Raw genomic sequence first — 21,094 nt, 5'->3', positions numbered from 1 at the left:
TATCCCATCACGCCTTCAGTTGTCTTACCCTTCCTCCCGTCCATGGTACACTGAATCTTGTGGTGAGGCAGTTGCCCTGAAACAACTTGCCTTTGCCTCTTGGAAGGCTAATCCAACTGAAGGAAATCTCAGTTCCTTCCACCAAGCTCGGAACAAGTGTGTGTCTACCCTCAGGAGTGCCAGGAAGCACTATCTCTCCTCACTCAAGAATGAACTCTCAAACCTGTCTCCTTCCTCCAAATCCTGGTGGCGTCTGGTCAAATCCGTTTCTGGTGTTTGTTCCCCCACCATCCCCTCCCTTACCTCAAATGGCCACACAGTTGACATCGCACGTGACAAAGCCGAATGCCTCAACTCTGTGTTTGCCTCAAAATCCTTAGTCCCAAACCCATCTCTCTCTGTTCCCACCTTTCCCAGTCGAACCAAACTGCTCCTGGACTCTGTGACCTTCTCTCCTGACAAGGTGGAGGAGTTTTTGTCAAACCTCGACTCTGATTCTGCAACTGGACCAGATGGCATCAGCCCACGGGTCCTAAAATCCTGCTCTGCCGCTCTATCTCACCCTCTCTCTGTTCTTTTCACCCTATCTTTTGCTCAAGGTCATCTGCCAGCATCCTGGAAATCAGCAAACATTACCGCTTTACACAAAAAAGGTGCAAAAACAGATCCTTGCAACTACAACCAATCAGTCTGCTCCAAATTATCAGCAAAGTCATGGAATCCATCATTGCTTCGGATATGAAATCTTTCCTCTTCTCCAATGGCTTGATCTCTGATCATCAATTTGGTTTCAGACCAGGTCACTCTACTCTGGACATGCTGCTTCTGCTGTCTCAACAATGGATGGAGGTCCTCAATGCCAAACAGGAAATCAGAGCTGTCTCCCTTGACATATCACGTGCCTTCGATACGGTCTGGCACCCAGCTCTGCTCACCAAACTCTCCTCCTATGGTATCCATGGAAATCTCCATGCATGGCTTGCGGACTTCCTCTCTGGTCGTAGTCAACGTGTGGCCCTGAATGGATTTCTCTCATCTCCCCTTCCCGTTCAGGCTGGAGTTCCCCAAGGCAGTGTGCTGGGCCCTGTGCTTTTTCTGGTCTTTATCAATGATCTCTCCGACTCTCTGGAAAATCCTCTGTATCTCTTTGCTGATGACTCCACTCTCTGCCGCTCCATTCCTCTTCCCTCAGATCGGCAGTCTGCAGCCTCCTCACTCTCTGAAGACCTGGACAAAATCACAGACTGGTCAAACATGTGGAACATGTCTTTCAATCCTGACAAATCTCACACTCTTACTATGTCTCTCCGAAAAGATCGACTGGACAACCCTCCCATCTACTTTCTCAACAATCCTCTCCAAGAAGTTCTGTCGCTCAAGCTTTTGGGTCTCACCATCTACCATGATCTTTCTTGGGAAAACCACATTTCCAAGCTGGCCTCCAAAGCCAGTCGCCGACTGGGCATCCTCCGTCGTGCGAAGTCCTTCCTAGGCACACCTGAGCTCCTCACCACATACAAGGCTTTCATCCGCAGCTCAATGGAATACTGTTCTCCCCTATGGGCTGGTGCTCCTGCCTCACACCTGGCTCGGCTTCACGCTGTTGAATCCAAAGCTTTCAGAATCATTGGAATCTCCCGCGATGAAGCTATCTCTGAGGGCCTTTCACTCACTCACCACAGGCAGGTAGGTGGTCTTTCTGTCTTATACCGACTCCTCTCCGGCCTTGCTCCCCCAGCTCTCTCTGTGCTCTGTCCCCCAAATATTCCTACAGGTCGCACAAGATCTGCCAGCCACCCTCTGATGGTTAAACTGCCGAAATCTCGGCTCTCTGCTCACCTTCACTCTTTCATTCCTCTTTTCTCCCGCCTCTGGAACAAACTCCCACACTCACTTCAATCACACTCCTCCCTCCAGGTCTTCAAAACAGCTGTTCACCACCATCTCTTATCTTCCCCCATCCAAAACCTTGATCTTTTCTACCCCCACTAATTCACCCCAGATCCACCTTGTTTGAAATTCCAACTTCTTTCCTGGAAGTCTTGGCAGTGTCCATATGTTTTATACCTCTCCCACCCCCCCCCCCCTTCCCATGCCTCCCACCCAAAGCCCTCTCCCTCCCACAGTTCTCTCGATGTCTCCATGTCTCTCGGTCCCTGCTCTCAAATGTTGTGTTTGTGTCCTCCCCCTCTCTCCCCATCTTGTCTACCACTCCCGATGTTATTTGTTTTGTGTGTCTGTTTGTCTTTCTGTGTGATTAATGTTCGCTCTTTCACGAGCCTCGATCTTGTATACAAAAAAAAAAAAAAAAAAAGAGGCCTCAGAGAGCTCTTTTGATCTAGGCATGGTGATGCCGCACACTTCAACAATAAAGAGCAAACCAAACTAAATGTCTGAGGTTTAAATAAGACAGGTTCCTCCAAGTTCCTCTCTATCGATGTTGTAATCATTTGCACCTGAGCTGGTGCACCTGATTTTAATTTTAGGTATTTGAAGTAGTGATAAATGTCGGGGTGTACTTACTTTTTCCACATGCGAAATTTGCATTTATGTTTATTTAAATTATACAGTGGACTACAAAATGTAAATGTTTCATGATATTTGTTATATTATATCACCTTTATCTATCAATATTGCTGAAATGAAGATCAAATAGCTGTATGTTGAAATATGTTGAAAAAGTCAAAACTTTACATGGGGTGTACTTACTTTTCACGTGTCTGCAAATACAGAGAATTCTAAAGGGCTCACAAACTTTTTCTCTCTGCTGTATTTATTACTTGGCGAGCGGGGTTCAGACTAATGTATACTGTATATCCTGAATCTGGGGTGCTGGGATGATGGTTTCCTTTTGAAGTGAAAAGTGGGGTTAATCAATTGGGTCATGAGCGTCTGTCTGTCTTCTCAGTTTATGATCGAGCAACAACTTATTAAAATCGAATGTTATATTTTAAACACGAATTGGAACATGACTAGGAAGACATTTTTCTTGTTTTACCGTACCTTTGCTCGGAATTCGTTCTGACCACACATGCACATAGAGGAGTGAGATCATTTTCCTCACTGTCTGCCTGCCTGGCAGTTAAACAAAATTGAAAATCATTCCAAACAGCAAACAATGTTTTAAGGATGTCATAAAAGACACAAATGACAGGAACGAATAACTAATGCAACGTGTTCATTCGATAGGGTGGTGCAATAGGCACTGGGTAAAAAATGGCGGTACAACGAGAATCAAGCTATTTATACGACTTTTACAATCTTCATTTTATTTAAATTTAATTATATACCTGTACTTACTTTTGGATTTCTTTAACAATCATTTAAATGATTATCTATCTATAATTCCAGTAATCTCTGTGTGTGTGTGTGTGTGTGTGTGTGTGTGTGTGTGTGTGTGTGTGTGTGTGTGTGTGTGTATGTGTGTATGTCTGTGTGTTTGTCTGTGACCGCTGTTTCTCGACGACCACGGGTCCGATATACTTGAAACTTGCCAGGTATATTGCTGGGGACCTGAGGATGTGCCTTTTCAAGGTTTCATATTAATCGGACAAGTAGTTACCGAGCTATGTCCAAAAAACGATTCAACCAATCAGAGAGCAGCGAGCTATCACGTGTGCCGAACGTGGCGAACAGACTCTGCCTCGGACGGCACATTTGAGAGCGTATTCATTTATTTCACGTTGGCAAACTATGTTGGCGTTAAACTATGTTTTAAAACTAATTAAAACTAATTTGCGATTCATCGTAACTGCGATATGCGACCTTCCGGACAGTCAAATGAGGACGTCACTTCCGGACTTACGGATAGTCATAGTGACGCTGAACGTGGCGAGCAGACGCTGCCTCGGACGGCACATTTGAGAGCGTATTCATTTATTTGACGTTGCAATCTGTGTTGATTGTTGTAAGGTACGATCGATTGTAGTACATACATATTTATATTTTGTACATATTCATTACGGGCACGTCACGGGTACGGGTACGGTACGGGTACGGTACGGGTACGGTACGGGTACGGTTCCGGGTACGGTACGGTTACGGGTACGCCACGTACGGGCACGTCCTAGTTTTATTAAAATTGAAGTAACACTGTGTGGGGTATCGTGTTCTATGAACTCTCTACTTATCTTATTTCATCAGTCCTGCTCTGCCTCCACCGAGATGTTTTTCCTCCCATGTAGCCGTTTATAGAATTTGCTGTTTATCTTTGCTAGCTCAAGGGAATGGCTTGAAATCCGTTTTTGGTTAAAAATTGCTGTTGAAAATGTGGAGGATGAGAAATAATGGTACAAATGATAATGAGAGGGGGCAGATAAAACATTGGAAAAGAGAGTTTATGGCACACGATACCCCACGCAGTTATTACTTACGATAAAATTGTAATAAAAAATACGATAAAAGTAATAAAAAGTATTATTGAAACATAATGCTTTATTGCAAGGGCAAGGCCCGGCCCGGGTTCCCGCGGGAATGACTAAATCACATGAGAGCGGGGGAAAGTGTCGCAGTTGCTCATACAACACAACATACCTCATGAAATATGATCCAGAAACACAGCATTACATTACAATTATGTCAGGTGATTTATGTTCTACACACTTCAAGTATATAATTACACTTAAGTAAAAGAAAGAATGTAAAAGTCATATAAATTAATGAATTCTGGTTTTACTGCCATTTTCCGCAGTGTCTATTGCATTAACTTATCTAACATGTTACAATAGTTATTCGTGCCTGTCGTATGTGTCCATTATGACGTCCTCAAAAACGGTAAGTTTCCTGTTTAGAATGTTTTTCAATTTTGTTTGATTGCCAGATTTGACTGTTTGACAGTAAATAAAAAATCACTCATGGAGCGACACTTGGCAAAGAAGAACAAAGTAGAATGGCACTCAGTAGAGCATCCTTTTGACCTCAACAATAATTGGTGGTTGAATTCAGTGACCTGATATGCAAATCGGCTTCAAATTTCAAGTCAATCGGATGAAAATTGACAATTTTATAATTTTGGCCTATGTTGACCTCAAATATAATTGGTGGTTGAATGGAGTATCCTGATATGAAAATCCTCTTCAAATTTCAAGTCAATCGGATGAAAATTGACAATTTTATAATTTTGGCCTATGTTGACCTCAAATATAATTGGTGGTTGAATGGAGTATCCTGATATGAAAATCCTCTTCAAATTTCAAGTCAATCGGATGAAAATTGAGGATTTTAGAAATTCGAAAATGTTGACCTTTGGCCTATGTTGACCTCAAATATAATTGGTGGTTGAATTCAGTTAACTGATATGAAAATCCTATTCACATTTCAAGTCAATCGGATGAGAATTGAGGATTTTAGGATTTTTAATAGGTTGTTGACCTTTGGCCATGTTGATCGTTTGGCCCATGCTGATCTCAATAATAGTTGGTGGTTGAATTCAGTTTGCCGATATAAAAATCCTATTCACATTTCAAATCAATCGGATGAAAATTGAGGATTTTAGAGATATGAAAAAGTGGTTGACCTTTGGCCTATGTTGACCTTTTGACCTTTTGACCTCAAAAATAAATAGGATTCTGTCGGACTACTAACGCTACCATTTGGTGAAGCTTTGTGAAGATCAGTTTAAAATTGTCACCTGTTGGCAAGTATAAGTGAGAGGACAGACAAACACACACACACACACACACACACAAACTGGAGTGATCAACATACCTGTCCAAAAATATTTTTTTTCCCCAAGTAATAAATTATCTCACGCCTCTGCATGGCGGACATATGCGCTCTACCGAATGTCGTTCTCGTTGATTTTGTAACTCCCAGTTTACAACAGGTGCTGTTAATTTCTGAGAGCATTATGAACTATACCTGCTAGATTTATCAGGTAGACTGGGGGTTGGTCGAATTGTTTCGCTTACCAGGATACTCAAAGCATATTACCTTGTATGCATTTCCCAAATAGTAACAAAAAGCAGTACATACCTTAAAGGCAAGTGATGCTTGGCTCTGTGGTTGCCGCCAGACTAACATCGTTGCTGCAAAAACAGTCACTAAGAGGAGAGCAGCAATAATTGCCGCCCAAATGGTGCCGGAAGCCAGCGGCTTATGACAGACCGCTGTGAAGATGCAGAACACCACGATCGCCAGGGCTAGACAAAATCACCAAAAATATATAAATGAGCATCCACAACATAACATTAATTTTATCTTGATTCATGAAAAGTGAAAGAATATGAGACTTGACAAAATGAATTATTGAAACAAAAAGAGAAGGAAGTCAAAGCATAATAGAGTGGTGCATAATAGAGAAGGATCAGAAATGTTCCGTGCTTGGTCATTGGGTCAAAAGTGTGATCCACCACCCTGTTGCTTATGTTCTATGTACCCCCATTATTTTATGTTCTATTTGTTAGCTCTTAGACTAAGTATCCCCCCAAAAAATCCTCCAAAATTAATGAATAAGCACTTCCTGGTAGTGTTCAGGTTAGTCCAACAAGATGGTGCATATGTAGTGCACCTTCCTTTGAGCGGTATAGTCTGGGATCGATTCCCGACTCGACAAAAGACCGTCCGACATAGCACCTCAGGCAAGGTATTGCATCACAAGGTGTGCTGTCCCAATAGGATGGAGGTCAACCTGAGTTTCCCTTCTGCTAGCTTCTGCGAGCTGGTGAACGACCCCACATTTATTCTCATTAAATAACAGCAATTACTGGGCTTGGCATGGTTTCTCCTGATAAATTGCGTCATGGAGGCCTAATATAATCTAGGCCTACCTCATCATTTGAGGATAACGGAAAATGGTCTATGGGCATTGGTTGATCTTTTTCTTCTTCCTCTTCTTCTTCTTCTTCTTCTTCCTCGTCTCCTTTCTTCTGCAGCACGTGGCTGTGGGTAGCATCATTTGCTGGGGGCACAGCTGTGCCGCTGATGCACCTGCAGGTTAGAGCAGGGATTTTTAATTTGTTCATGGCACCAACAATACCGGCCTACTCTTTGCAAAGGACAACGTGGGATCTTTAACATCCACCAACTAATCCTGGCAGATTGGATGCCCAGTTTAACGTGCATCGGAGGGATGGCGGGTCACGGTGCACACATTGATGAATCGCCCTGCTAACGAAACACAAATTGGAGAGTTTGCAGTTGCGTCAGGAATTGAAGCCAGACGGGACAGCTCAAAGGAAAGTGCAATACCCGCCATCCGGTCAATACCGGAAGTGCTCAAGGGGACGGGAATAGGAACATTAATATAATTTATTGCTTCACTAAACATCGACAGTGCATTCAGAAAGTATTCAGACCCCGTCACTTTTTTCACATTTTGTTATGTAGCAGCCTTATACTGAAATCGTTTAAATTCATTTTTTCCCTCATCAATCTACACTCAATACCCCATAATGACAAAGAGAAAACAGGATTTTAGAAAGTTTTGCGAATTTATTAAAAAGAAAAAACTGAAATAACACATTTACATAAGTATTCAGACCCTTTGCTATGACACTTGAAATTTAGCTCAGGTGCCTCCCATTTCTCTTGATCATCTTTGAGATGTTTCTACACCTTGATTGGAGTCCACCTGTGGTAAATTCAATTGATTGGACATGATTTGGAAAGGCACACACCTGTCTATATAAGGTCTCACAGCTGACAATGCATATCAGAGCAAAAACCAAGCCATGAGGTCGAAGGAACTGCCTGCAGAGCCGAGAGACAGGATTGTGTCGAGGCACAGATCCGGGGAAGCCTACAAAAAAAATTTCTGCTGCATTGAAGGTTCTCAAGAGCACAGTGGCCTCCATAATTCTTAAATGGAAGTAGATTGGAACAACCAGGACTCTTCCTAGAGCTGGCCGCCGGCCAATCTGAGCAATCGGGGGAGAAGGGCCTTGGTAACAGAGGTGACCAAGAACCCGATGGTCACTGGCTGAGCTCCAGAGATCCTGTGTGGAGATGGGAAAAACTTCCAGAAGGACAACCATCACTGCAACACTCCACCGATCTGGGCTATATGGCAGAGTGGCCAGACGGAAGCCAAACAGTTCAATCTTGGTTTCATCAGACCACAAAATCTTGTTTCTCTTAGTCTGAGAGTCCTTCAGGTGCTTTTCTGCAAACTCCAAGCGGGGTTTCATGTGTCTTTCACTGAGAAGAGGCTTCCGCCTTGCGCCCGGCAATACCGCCGTGCAGCTCATAGAGACTGTATTTGGAGGGAGAGGTGCACAATATTTGATTGAATATTTGCATAATTAACCCTTTGAGTACGGATGACATCCAGTGCTGCAAACCGCGAAAAAGTTTTGTGTACAGATGACGTTACCACACGTCATCAACTTTATTGATTAAGAAATACTATAAATAGATCGTCAGTACGTGGTTGCATTCCCGTACCAAAATGCCAAATTAATCCCATACCGGGGGTATTTTTATGAAAAGAAAATCCCATACTCAAAGGGTTAAAATCAATAAAAGATTGCCATAAAATATTTTCTTAATCAATTGGCTAATAGCATAACTAAACCACTAGTGCTTCATCCGAAGATGTAACTTTTAGGAATTTAATTAAATAAGTTATTAATTAAAAAATAATAATAATTAATTTATGACTCAATAACTAATGAATCGATTAATTGATTAATCAATAAATCAAAAATAGGCTTGACAGCCAAATCACTTGGTCATTGTCATGTCCAAATATCAGGTTCCTAGCTCAAAAGGTGCCTGAGATATTGGCCAAATGAGAAAGTAAATAAATAAATGATTAATAATGAAAATAAATAAATAATAATCGTAAAAAAATAAAATAATTAATCAATTGACTAATAGAATACTTAAACCACCACCATTTCATCCGAATCTGTAACTTTAAAAAAACTAATTAATTAAGTCATTCATCGAATAATTAAATAACTAATCGATTAATTAATTCATCAATAAATCAAAAATACCCTTTACAGCCAAATCACTTGGTCATGGTCATGTCCAAATATCAGCTTCCTAGCTCAAAAGGTGCCTGAGATATTTCCCAGATGAGAAAGAAAATAAATAAATGATAAATAATGAAAATAAATAAATAATAATCAAAAATAAATAAATAATTAATAAATTGGCTAATAGAACACATAAACCACCACCATTTTAACGGAATCTGTAACTTAAAAAAAAAAGTTTAGTCATTAATCGAATAATTAAATAATTATTCGATTAATTGATTCATTGATTAATCAATAAATCAAAAATATCCTTTGCAGCCAAATCACTTGGTCCTTGGCATGTCCAAATATCAGCTTCCTAACTCAAAAGGTGCCTGAGACAATGGCCAGAAGAGAAAGGAAATGTATTAGTACTTAATTAATCGCTAATAATTAAATAACTCATCAATTAATTGATTGATCAAAGAACAAAAAATACTGTTTTTGACAAAGTCTTGCTCACTATTGTGCCGAAATTTCAGCTTCCTAGCTCAGAGGATGGCTGAGATATTACCCGGACAAACAAACAAACAAACAAACAGGAAAGAAAGAAAACAACCAGAGTGAAAACTGAGTACTCCCTTTCAGCGTGCGTCATTGCTGAGCCCCCTTCGGTGCCCGGCAATAACGTTATGCAGCACCTGGAGATGGCGTAGGAAAGGTGCGGTGTGCAATATATCAAATAAACATCAAATAAACAATATACATAGATACTGTATATATATACTGTATATTGTTCTGACAAATATTGTTCTGTCAACCCTCGACTCTGATTCTGCAACTGGACCTGACGGCATCAGCCCACGGGTCCTAAAGTCCTGTTCTTCCGCTCTTTCACTGTCCGTACATTTTGTACATTGTCCGTACATTTTGCCACGCCACCTGTGATATAATCCTGTTGTTGACTTCTTGCTGCGACAGACAATCAGTGACATGGTTCTTTTAACAAATAAATCACCAAAGTGTAAAAGAAACTCACCAGATTGATATACTGAGTTAAGAAAGTAAATCCAAGTCAAGAAAAAAATTATATTCCATATTAAATGCCAAGTCTGTATGTATATATATATATGTGTATGTATATATGTATATATCTTGTTTTAAATGGCAATGCTTTGGCCAACATACTTGCAGTTAAGATGGATAATTCGGCACGCCTGGAAGTGGTCTTGGTGGGTTCAGCAGATTTTGGATTCAGCAGGTCCATCAAAACCATTCCCCCTCTTTGCTCCTCTTCTTCTTCTTGCTCATGGTCGACGAAGCGTTCTTCATCTTCATCCATCCGGTACCTACAAACAGGAAGTCGTATTATAATACAAATTTCCAAGCGAATGGAAGACCCAAACCAGTTGTTGTTCTTGACAATGTCTCGTCCATCAATGACAGTTCGACCAAGCGCTGTTTAAACACAAGACATCCATGTAATCGGTTTGAACTCCTGCAGAACGGATTACTGAACCAAACAGTACAAAAATGTCTTACACAGGGTCAATATGGGGGTATACTTGATCGAAAAATAATCATGTTAACCCTAGATATGTGTACCCCTGGCCAACAGTACAAATGGTTAATATGAAACTTGCGAAACAAAAAAGGTCTTCACTGGACGCCGAGTTAGGGAACCATTCGTGCGGTCTCATCGAAGGGACTATATTAGAAATGTCCAAAGATGATGGAATAATTTTTGTGATGAATTGATACGACAAGCAGATTAAAATATGAATGAACTGTCACCTGAGGATCAGCACACAGACAGAGACCAAACTGTATGCAGACAGTGTCCCGATTGACATCATCTCCACCAGCTCCTTCAGCTCAAACAATAAGGCCATCAAAGCTGGTGGGTAGGAGGATAAAAACAAGAGAAAAAGACATAAAATGTTATAGCCCCCGTAGTTTTAGTAATTTTGCGATACGGAGTTAAAGGCCGTCAGTCGGCCATCTTTGGTCGGATTACAAAACAAAATCTTCTGCATATGTATACTCTCATATATTGTCTTTTTGCTAAGTTTGAACAAACCTGGTCCATGCATGTTGAGAAATGGTTGGGGCCACGTTTAAGTAACAAAATGGCCGCCAGTCGGCCATCTTCGACCTGATGGGGGCGGTGGGTAGTGTGGGAGTGATCGGAGCTGAAGGAGCTGGTGGAGATGATGTCAATCGGGACACTGTCTGCATACAGTTTGCACATCTCTGTACCCACCGTACCCAGTCATACCCAGCTGCTCCTGGACTCTGTGTCCTTTCCTCCTGACAGGGTGGAAAAGTTTCTGTCAACCCTCGACTCTGATTCTGCAACTGGACCTGACGGCATCAGCCCACGGGTCCTAAAGTCCTGTTCTTCCGCTCTTTCACTCCCTCTCTCTGTCTCTTCACCCTCTCTTTTGCTCAAGGTCATCTGCCATCGGCTTGGAAATCAGCCAACATCACCGCTTTGCACAAAAAAGGTGCAAAACAGATCCTAGCAACTACAGACCAATCAGCCTTCTCCCAATTATCAGCAAAGTCATTGAATCCATCATTGCTTCAGATATGAAATCTTTCCTCTTCTCCAATGGCTTGATCTCTGATCATCAATTTGGTTTCAGACCTGGTCACTCTACTCGGGACATGCTGCTTCTGCTTTCTCAACGATGGATGGAGGTCCTCAATGCCAAACAGGAAATTAGAGCTGTCTCCCTTGACATATCACGTGCCTTCGATACGGTCTGGCACCCCACTCTGCTCACCAAACCTTCCTCCTTTGGTATCCATGTAAATCTCCACGCATGGCTGGCAGACTTCCTCTCTAGTCGTAGTCAACGAGTGGCCCTGAATGTGTTTCTCTCATCTCCTCCTCCTGTTCAGGCTGGAGTTCCCCAAGGCAGTGTTCTGGGCCCTGTGCTTTTTCTGGTCTTCATCAATGACCTCTTTGACTCTCTTGAAAATCCTCTCTATCTCTTTGCTGATGACTCTACCCTCTGTCGCTCCATTCCTCATTCCTCAGATCGGCAGTCTGCAGCCTCCTCACTCTCTGCAGACCTGGACAAAATCACAGACTGGGCAAACAAGTGGAACATGTCTTTCAATCCTGACAAATCTCACACTCTTACAATGTCTCTCCGAAAAGACCGACTGGACAACCCTCCCATCCACTTTCTGAAAAATCCTCTCCAAGAAGTTCTGTCACTCAAGCTTTTGGGTCTCACTATCTGCCATGATCTTTCCTGGGAAAACCACATTTCAAATCTGGCCTCCAAAGCCAGTCGCCGACTGGGCATCCTCCGTCATGCGAAGTCCTTCCTTGGCACACCTGAGCTCCTCACCACATACAATGCTTTCATCCGCAGCTCAATGGAATACTGCTCTCCCCTCTGGGCTGGTGCTCCTGCCTCACACCTAGCTCGTCTTCACGCTGTCGAAACCAAAGCGTTCAGAATCATTGGAATCTCCCGCGATGAAGCTAACTCCAAGGGCCTTTCACTCACTCACTGCAGGCAGGTTGGTGGTCTTTCCGTCTTCTACCGACTCCTCTCCGGCCCTGCCCCCGAGCTCTCTCTGGGCTCTGTCCCCCAAATATTCCCACAGGTCGCACAAGATCTGCCTGCAACCCTAAAAACTGCCAAACTCAAGACTCTCTGCTCACCTTTACTCCTTCATTCCTCTTTTCTCCCGCCTCTGGAACAAACTCCCTCACTCTCTTCAATCCCACTCCATCCTCCAGGTCTTTAAAACAGCTGTTCACCACCATCTCTTATCTTCCCCCATCCAAAACCTTGATCTTTTCTACCCCCGCTAATTTCACCCCAAATCCACTTTTTTGAAATACCAACTTCTGTCCAGGAAGTCCTTGGTGTCCTTGTGTTTTATACTTCTCCCACCCCCTTCCCATGCCTCCTCCCCCCAAGCCCTCTCCCTCCCACATATCTCCCTGCTCTCAAATGTTGTGGTTGTGTGCTTCCCCTTCTCTCCCCATCTTGTCTTCCGCTCCCTCTTTTTATATATTTTGTTTGTCTGGTTGATTTGTTTGTGAAATAAATGTTAGCTCTTTCACGAGCCTCGATTCAGTATACAAAAGAAAAAAAAAAGAAAAAAAAAAGAGGCATCCACCACTAGTTCATGAAGATCTGTATAACTGAGAATTTAATCATTGCACGATGCTGCTGAAGCGGCCCTCAAACAGAGTGGCTATCCACAATTTCACTGTCATGGTACTGGGACACAATGACCTACCCTTTTCCAAACACACTGTGCAGCCTTCCATGCCCACAAGTGAATACAAGCAGCCATTTTGACCAAAAAAATGTAAATGCCATCAAGGATGGAGTAGGCTACTCATACACTTTTACATCAAAGCATACACTTTTACTCTGTTACATATTTATCAAGAACAAGCTTCATTTAGAACAAAACAGACATAATAATTATGCAAGCAATTAAAATGAATTACTCGACAACAGCCGTGTCAAGCAACATGATGGTGACAAGTCTTTCTGCAACCTGGTTATCGAAATCTGGATTAAAAGACATCTTTGGAGTCGAGCAAAACCTTCATCAGGCACTGGCTCGATATTGTGGCGTAAAGATTAACGTGGAGGTTGTCCTGTGCTTCAGGTCACACGTACATAAGCAGGTGTCACTCTTACTGCATCACCATGTTTTATGCACAACACTCCTGTTTTATGCACTTTATGGGGTGGGGACTGGGGACATACTCTCAGCTCACCGCATGAGACCTGGCAAGCCACTGTGTCCCACAGCAGACGGAACTTCTGAGCTGTCTTTTAGCACATCTGTATTTATCCATTGTTTTGCAGAAGAATTGAGATTTAGGAGCTGCAATGTTGTTTTGTGTGCTGTTTGTGAACTGTGGCGGTTGGTGCTGGTGGCATCATCTTTTGAGGGTACCGCTATGCCGCTGATGCTGTGCTCCTGTTACCGATCATCTGGTACTCATATTGTACTCTCGAAGGATGACAGGCTGAGTCAATCCACATGGTGTTATTTCACCTTCACGACAGGGGCTCTAACTCAACACCCTAAGATCTTCAGCCAGCCACCTTAACCATCCCTAAGACTTTAAGCTAGCCACCTTAACCATCCCTAAGACTTTAAGCCAGCCACCTTAAGCGTCCCTAAGACTTTACGCCAGCCACCGTAACCGTCCCTAAGACCTTAAGCTAGCCACCATAACCGTCCCTAAGACCTTTAGCCAGCCACCTTAACCATCCCTTAGACTTTAAGCCAGCCACCTTAACCGTCCCTAAGACTTTAAGCCAGCCACCGTAACCGTCCCTAAGACCTTAAGCTAGCCACCGTAACCGTCCCTAAGACCTTAAGCCAGCCACCTTAACCATCCCTAAGACTTTAAGCCAGCCACCTTAACCGTCCCTAAGACTTTAAGCCATCCACCTTATCCATCCCTAAGATCTTAAGCCATACACCTTATCCATCCCTAGGATCGTAAGCCAGCCACCTTAACCGTTCCTAATACCTTAAACCAGCCACTTCAACGTCCCTAAGATCTTAAGCCAACCACCTTAACCATCCCTAAGATCTTAAGCTAGCCACCTTAACCATCCCGAAGACTTTAAGCCAACCACCGTAACCGTCCCTAAGACCTTAAGCCAGCCACCTTAACCGTCCCTAAGATATTAAGCCAGCCACCTTAACCATCCCTAAGACTTTAAGCCAACCACCGTAACCATCCCGAAGACATTTGGCCAGCCACCTTAACCATCCCTAAGATCTTAAGCCAGCCACCTTAACCATCCCTAAGACCTTAGGCCAGCCACCTTAACCATTCCGAAGACATTAAGCCAGCCACCTTAACCGTCCCTAATACCTTAAACCAGCCACCTCAACCATCCCTAAGATCTTAAGCCAGCCACCTTAGCCATCCCTAAGACCTTAAGCCAGCCACCTTAACCATTCCTAAGACATTAAACCAGCCACCTTAACCGTTCCTAAGACATTAAGCCAGCCACCTTAACCATCCCTAAGATCTTAAGCCAGCCACCTTATCCATCCCTAGGATCGTAAGCCAGCCACCTCAACCATCCCTAAGACCTTAAGCCAACCACCTTAACTGTCCCTACGATCTTAAGTCAACCACCTTAACCGTTAAGCCAACACCAGGCCTATGAGCTGAAATTATATTTATATAGTGAATAGTGTATACATTAGATACAACCATCTTCTCTTTCATGTCACATGATTTATTCATTTTCACATAGGTTGGGGGCCCAGATCACACTTGTCAGTCCTCCACCTGATCACATTTGGTATTTATTATTGTACAAGTTCCAGGAAGGTACAGAGGAATCAACGCTTCTAAGTCATGTCATCTTACTATAATTCACCAAATGTCTGTCCGTCTGTTCGAAGGTACCGCAAAAACGGCTCAACCGATCAAACGATATTTTGTGTGGGTAATCCTGGGATCTCCAGGAGTAAAATAGGCTATTTAGTTTTTCCAATTTCAGCTTTGGTCTCCAGTATTCTCAGGTTTGGACTCCCGCATAACATTCACGTTCGCATAACGTTCATTGTGACGATGTTCTCATTGTGACGATGTATGTGTTCACGGTAGTGTTTGACCTGACGGTGTGATCATAATTTCGTAATGTTTTTCGTTTCGTAATCCTTTAATGAATGTTTAATGTTTAATGAACGTTTAATGTTTAATGAACGTTTAATGTTTAATGAACGTTTAATGTTGGATGAACGTTTAATGTTTAATGAACGTTTAATGCCCTTCGATGTCCGGGGCCGCACGCGCTACAGTGGACGGGCCAGCGTGTACCTTGCCCTTCGCCGTCAGGCTCGGGTAAACCGCTGAGCCCCATCCGTGATGGGGACTGGGGCTTGAGACCGTGTCCTTCATTAAAAGTATAATAAACGCTGTCTCCATCGATCTTGCCAAGGCCGTAACAGCTATCGGCTCAAAATCCTTTTAACTGTTGATTTGGTACAGTTACACGTATCGGGAGTACATACGACATAGCGATAGTGAACACGATTAATCGATCACGATTCACGATCACGATCATCACGATCATCGTGTATCGATCACGATTTGAAACACGATGGAATAATATTTACCGATATGAACAGTGATGTGGATTTTATTGAAATTCTAAAGATACTGTTTAGATTTTGATCATTTGCGTGTGATATGATTCAACGGATGTTTATATGAATCGTTTAAAATAAAATAAAACCTTCAATTTCTGATATTTTGCCTTTTCATTTGGGCTTCCCAATTGAAGCCCCGCCCATAGGGCAGGTACCGTTGCTAGTGAAGTTAAAGAGAGGATTCTGGAATGGAGGATATGGAAAAGTGTAGAGCAGGAGATAGGCAAAGACAAACAGCGGTTTAGAAAGGGTAGACGGATGACGCTTGGGATCGGGATCTTCACCAAAATCTAAATAATTCTTCATTGTCACTTCAACCAACCTCTCCACCAAATTTCAGCCGAATCCGTCCACAACTTTTGGAGATATCCTGCTTACAACTAGATAGACAGGGGTGAAGGCATAACCTACATCCACCTGTAACCTAGGTACAGTCATGAGGCAGTGGTTTCAGGAAGCCATTTCGATGAACAAATGTAAATGCCATGAGAGGTCTTCGTTCATAAATACCTGCCGATATCCAACCAGTCAATACGATCATGACACTTCCTAATGGTCCTCCAGTCTATACCAAACTGAGAGCACACACTCTCTCTCTCTCTCTCTGTCTCTGATGAATACCTCTTGTACCTCCGCCTGTCCGCCATCCCAGCCGCGAGGCGAACCTGCTAAGGCGCCAGAGGAGAGTGTAGCGGCGACCGGCGTGTGGCGCTTGCTCACACGAGAGAGCCACCGGAAGAGCAACCCGTCCCTCGCCATTGCAAACACAACCCGAGGCAGCGGGAACATGGATCCCAGGAGGCTGGAGCAAAAAGATAACATGGGAATCATAGATTGGAATGGAGAAAAACTTGGCCATCATCACTCCCACCATCAAAACTATTACTTAATCGCTGCCATCAACAAAATCAGTATCATGACAAACACACAAAACACTGCATCTATCAATAGTCACTCCTCCCGTCATCTTCTCCATAATCAGCACCATCATCTTCATGCCCCTGACAATAATCTCTATGAAAAAGATGATAAAACAATTCATTTTTCGGGAATTACCTCCACCACCGAAGGTGTGCAGACGTTATCTTTTCACACCTGTCTTTTTGTCTGTCTGTCTGTGAACATAATATCTCAAAACGTTGTGGACTTATTCGGACTAAATTTGGTGAGCTCGTTAGGTGTGTGACAAGGAAGAATTCATTAAAATTTGGTGAAGATCCAATACGGGATACTAACATTTTAAAAGTGATTCTTCACCATTGAGTGATCGGGGAAAAACGATATTTTCAATGGCCTGGAAAGGTATTCACTGACCGACCCCTCCAAAATTTTCACATTTTAATGCCACCTGACCTTATTTCATGACGCTTTCAAATCAAACTTAATATATAGTGTCTTCACAAAGTACTCCAAAGTAATAAACCTAAAAAATGCAGATAAAATATGAATAAGTTCGATTAACAGAGAAAATCAGATGATTCTTAGTTGCAAAAATATTCAAACCCTTTGCCTAATTAACCCTAAAATCACTTCAGAAGCAAATTATTTGTTTGAAGGGTTATAAATTAAGTGAAATAAGTTTCACCTGTACGTAATCAGTGGTTTAACCAAAAAATTAAGCTCCCCCACTTATCTAAGGAGTTTTAAGGTGCAACTCACTTGGTCAAACAACAAGGACAACATGGAGACCAAGGAGCTTTCCAAAAAAGTCAGACATAAAGTGATGGAGAAGCACTGTTCAGGAGAGGGTCATAAGAAGATTTCAAAGTCACTCATTATCCCTTTGAGTCCAGTGAAATTCATCATAAGTGGAAGATGTATCATACCACACAGACTCCAACCAGATCAGATCACCAATCCAAACTCAGCAGCTGGGCAAGTAGAAAACTGGTTCAGGATGTCTCTGTAAATCCAACAATGACTTTGAAAGATCCGCAAGGCTCTATGTTTGAGATGGGGGTCAGTGTTCATAAATCATCAAATTCCCTTTCCCTTTACAATGATGTCCTCTATGGACAGGTGGCAAGAAAGAAGCCATTACTGAAAAAGATACATCTAAAACGTCGTATGGAGTTTGCGAAAAAGCATTTTAATGATACTGCAGGTATGTGGAGACAGGTTTTGTGGTCAGACGAGAAAAATTGAACTTTTTGGTCTATATACCAAGCGTTACATCTGGTGCAATCCTAACACTGCACATAACCCAGTCAACACCATCCCTACTGTCAAGCATGGTGGTGGCAGCATAATGTTATGGGGCTGCTTTTCATCAGCAGGGAGTGGCAAATTTGTCAGGATATCTATCTATAATTCCAGTAATCTCTGTGTGTATGTTTGTTTGTTTGTTTGTTTGTATGTCTGTGACCGCTGTTTCTCGACAACTACCGGTCCGATATACTTGAAACTTGCCAGGTATATTGCTGGGGACCCGAGGATGTGCCTTTTCAAGGTTTCATATTAATCGGACAATTACTTACCGAGCTATGTCCAAAAAACGATTCAACCAATCAGAGAGCAGCGAGCTATCGCGTGTGCCGAACGTGGCGGACACACTCTGCCTCGGATGGCACATTTGAGAGCGTATTCATTTATTTCACGTTTGCAAACTATGTTGCCGTTAAACTATGTTTTAAAACTAATAAAAACTAATTTGCGATTCATCGTAACTGCGATATACGACCTTCCGGACAGTGAGGACTGCACTTCCGGCATCCAATCACAGAACGCGTTATTGCGTAGGCGTGGCCGATGTGAGAGCGAGCTGATGCTGAGCCCAGCGCGTGCGCCATTACGGTACGTAATTCGATTTCTTCCGGAGAAAATAATAATTTCTCGATTTCTTATGCGCATTATTTCTCCCAATTCAGTCAGAGCGAAGGGCGGAAGCGAAGAGCGTTGTTTTTTTTGTTTACGGGCGTACGGGCGGGGTAGAGCGTACGGGTAGCGTTTTTTTTTTTTTTGGCACATTTGAGAGCGTATTCATTTATTTCACGTTGGCAAACTATGTTGCCGCTATGTTGGCGTTAAACTATGTTTTAAAACTAATTAAAACTAATTTGCGATTCTTTCGCTTTCCTGCGCATTTGTGCACGCTATGGCGATTTCTTTACCAAACTCCGCTAGCCGTTAGCTTTGGACCAAACCATTTCATGTAAATAGAGGGGGGGGATTGTCACCGTACTCGCAAGCCGTTAGCTTTGGACCAAACCATTGCATGTAAATAGAGGGGGGGGGGGGGGATATACTTTTAGATATATATATAGTACGGGCATGCCCTAGTAAGGGACAATGGATGGTGCAAAGTACAGGAGAATCCTTGATGAAAACCTTCTTGAGTCAGTCATGTGTCTCAAACTGGGTGGGAGATTCACATTTCAGCAGGAGAATGATCCAAAGCACAAAGCTAAAGCCACACTGGAGTGGCGAATAAGAAGAGAATAAATGTTCTTGAATGGCCCAGTCAAAGTCCTGACTTGAACCCAATTGGACATTTTTGGCGAGACTTGAAGATTGCAGTCCATCGACGATTCCCATCAATCTTGGCAGAACTAGAGCAATTTTCACTTGAAGAATGAGCAAAGATTTAATCATCTCACTGTGCAAAGCTGGTAGCGACCACAAAGACTCATATCAGTCATTGCTGCAAAAGTTGCTTCCACCTAGTACTGACCGAAGGGGCAGAATACTTTTGCAACCACTGAATTTTGATTTATATATGTTTTTTACAGGTATTCCTGACATGTAACCTCCTTCAACGAGAACAATGTTTAGTTTGATATCTTCACTTATGAATAAAAAAGTTAATTTGGAAAAATTGTTCTACGTAAATCGTAATTCATCAAAATATGGCATTATTGGTAGGGGCTGTCTCGTCTGGGTTTGAATTGCCCCTGAAGGACTGATGCTAACCTGGAGTCATGCGCAAATTATTTATCTTGCAATATTTGAGGTTGATCCTCTAAATGGCATTGGTTGACTGGAGTCTTTGTTGAATCTTAAACACATGCATGCTAGTGTGTGATAGTGGAGTGGTTGTTGCAGCAATGATGGATGTAAAACCTGGTTGAGAGGGCACAGAGAGAGCCGACGGCGACGAGGTAGCGTGCAGGATCCCAGCCAACATACTGAAAGGCAGCAGGTATAGGACTCTCTTCGTCGAGCAGATAGTATGGCATGAGCAACGTGAGGGCCGCAGAGACCCCAAAGTAAGCAACGAAGCAGATGAGGAGAGAGACTATTATAGCCAGCGGGATGGCACGTTGCGGATTCTTCACCTCCTCTCCTAGTGAAGAGAAGAATCTTGAAATACTGTTCAACATGAAACAAACATCAAATAAGCAAACAAGCTTCTCCATGAGCCTCAGACGATGTACAAGGAAACATTATTCAATGCTCAATACGAGAAGGCAAGATATACTCCAATATGCTACCACATTTTCTTAAGGCAGCACAACAAAAACGTAAAATAAACCCTCCCAAATTGAGTCAGTACATTTTCCCCACACTGCATTGCATCACGCTCTCTCCAAAATCATGTGAAAATGTAGTTGTTAGGAAGTTGACACGAGTTAAAGACCTTCACCATCGAATGCTAATTGGATGTCTGGTAGGGGTTCCGAATGTTCATTGCAATGGGCTTTCCCAAATTAACTGTGGTTAATGTCTTCAGCAAATGGAAAGTGGGCATAAAAGCAGGTGTCCGAGCCATCCTCCTCACTACAAGAGGCCGTCCTCCTCACTGCTATCATTGGCACTCCAAAATCTTTATTTGACCACTGGGTACATGAAGCCTTCCACAATTGTGCCCAGGGTGTTTCCTGATGATCATCGTGTATGTGCCCAAGATGGCGACCTACTCTTGAACCATCAAATTTGTTCTAAAGACCCAAGCAGTTGCCACATCAGTCACCAAAGGCCAGAGCCATAGGCACATTTATTTGCCGTAGGCACCAAGCTCTTGTTAGACATCGAGTGAAGCGTGTTGTCGTAGGACTGGCAGCGATGATCAGGTGGAA

At 42.8% G+C, this 21,094-nt stretch overlaps 1 protein-coding gene across 7 annotated transcripts in view; it reads right to left on the bottom strand.

The window, feature by feature from the left end:
• The window catches only part of LOC137439684 (cationic amino acid transporter 2), a 115,394-nt gene that overhangs the window by 24,123 nt on the left and 70,177 nt on the right, over positions 1-21,094 (bottom strand). For 6 of the 7 annotated variants that reach the window (XM_078767900.1, XM_078767898.1, XM_078767903.1 and 3 more), the window contains 5 exons: positions 20,139-20,361; positions 16,745-16,881; positions 10,698-10,800; positions 10,092-10,252; positions 5,974-6,140 (listed from right to left, as the gene is read on the bottom strand). In XM_078767900.1, the coding sequence (XP_078624026.1) occupies positions 5,974-6,140; positions 10,092-10,252; positions 10,698-10,800; positions 16,745-16,881; positions 20,139-20,361 (791 nt within the window). Of the gene's footprint in view, positions 1-5,973; positions 6,141-6,767; positions 6,928-10,091; positions 10,253-10,697; positions 10,801-16,744; positions 16,882-20,138; positions 20,362-21,094 lie in introns of all 7 variants that reach the window. The other variant, XR_013621302.1, reaches the window with a different exon arrangement.

The sequence above is a fragment of the Myxine glutinosa genome, chromosome 14, assembly GCF_964187855.1.
Source record: "Myxine glutinosa chromosome 14, kmMyxGlut1.1, whole genome shotgun sequence".
NCBI classification, from domain to species: Eukaryota; Metazoa; Chordata; class Myxini; order Myxiniformes; family Myxinidae; genus Myxine; species Myxine glutinosa.
This window is presented reverse-complemented; position numbering and strand designations above follow the sequence as displayed.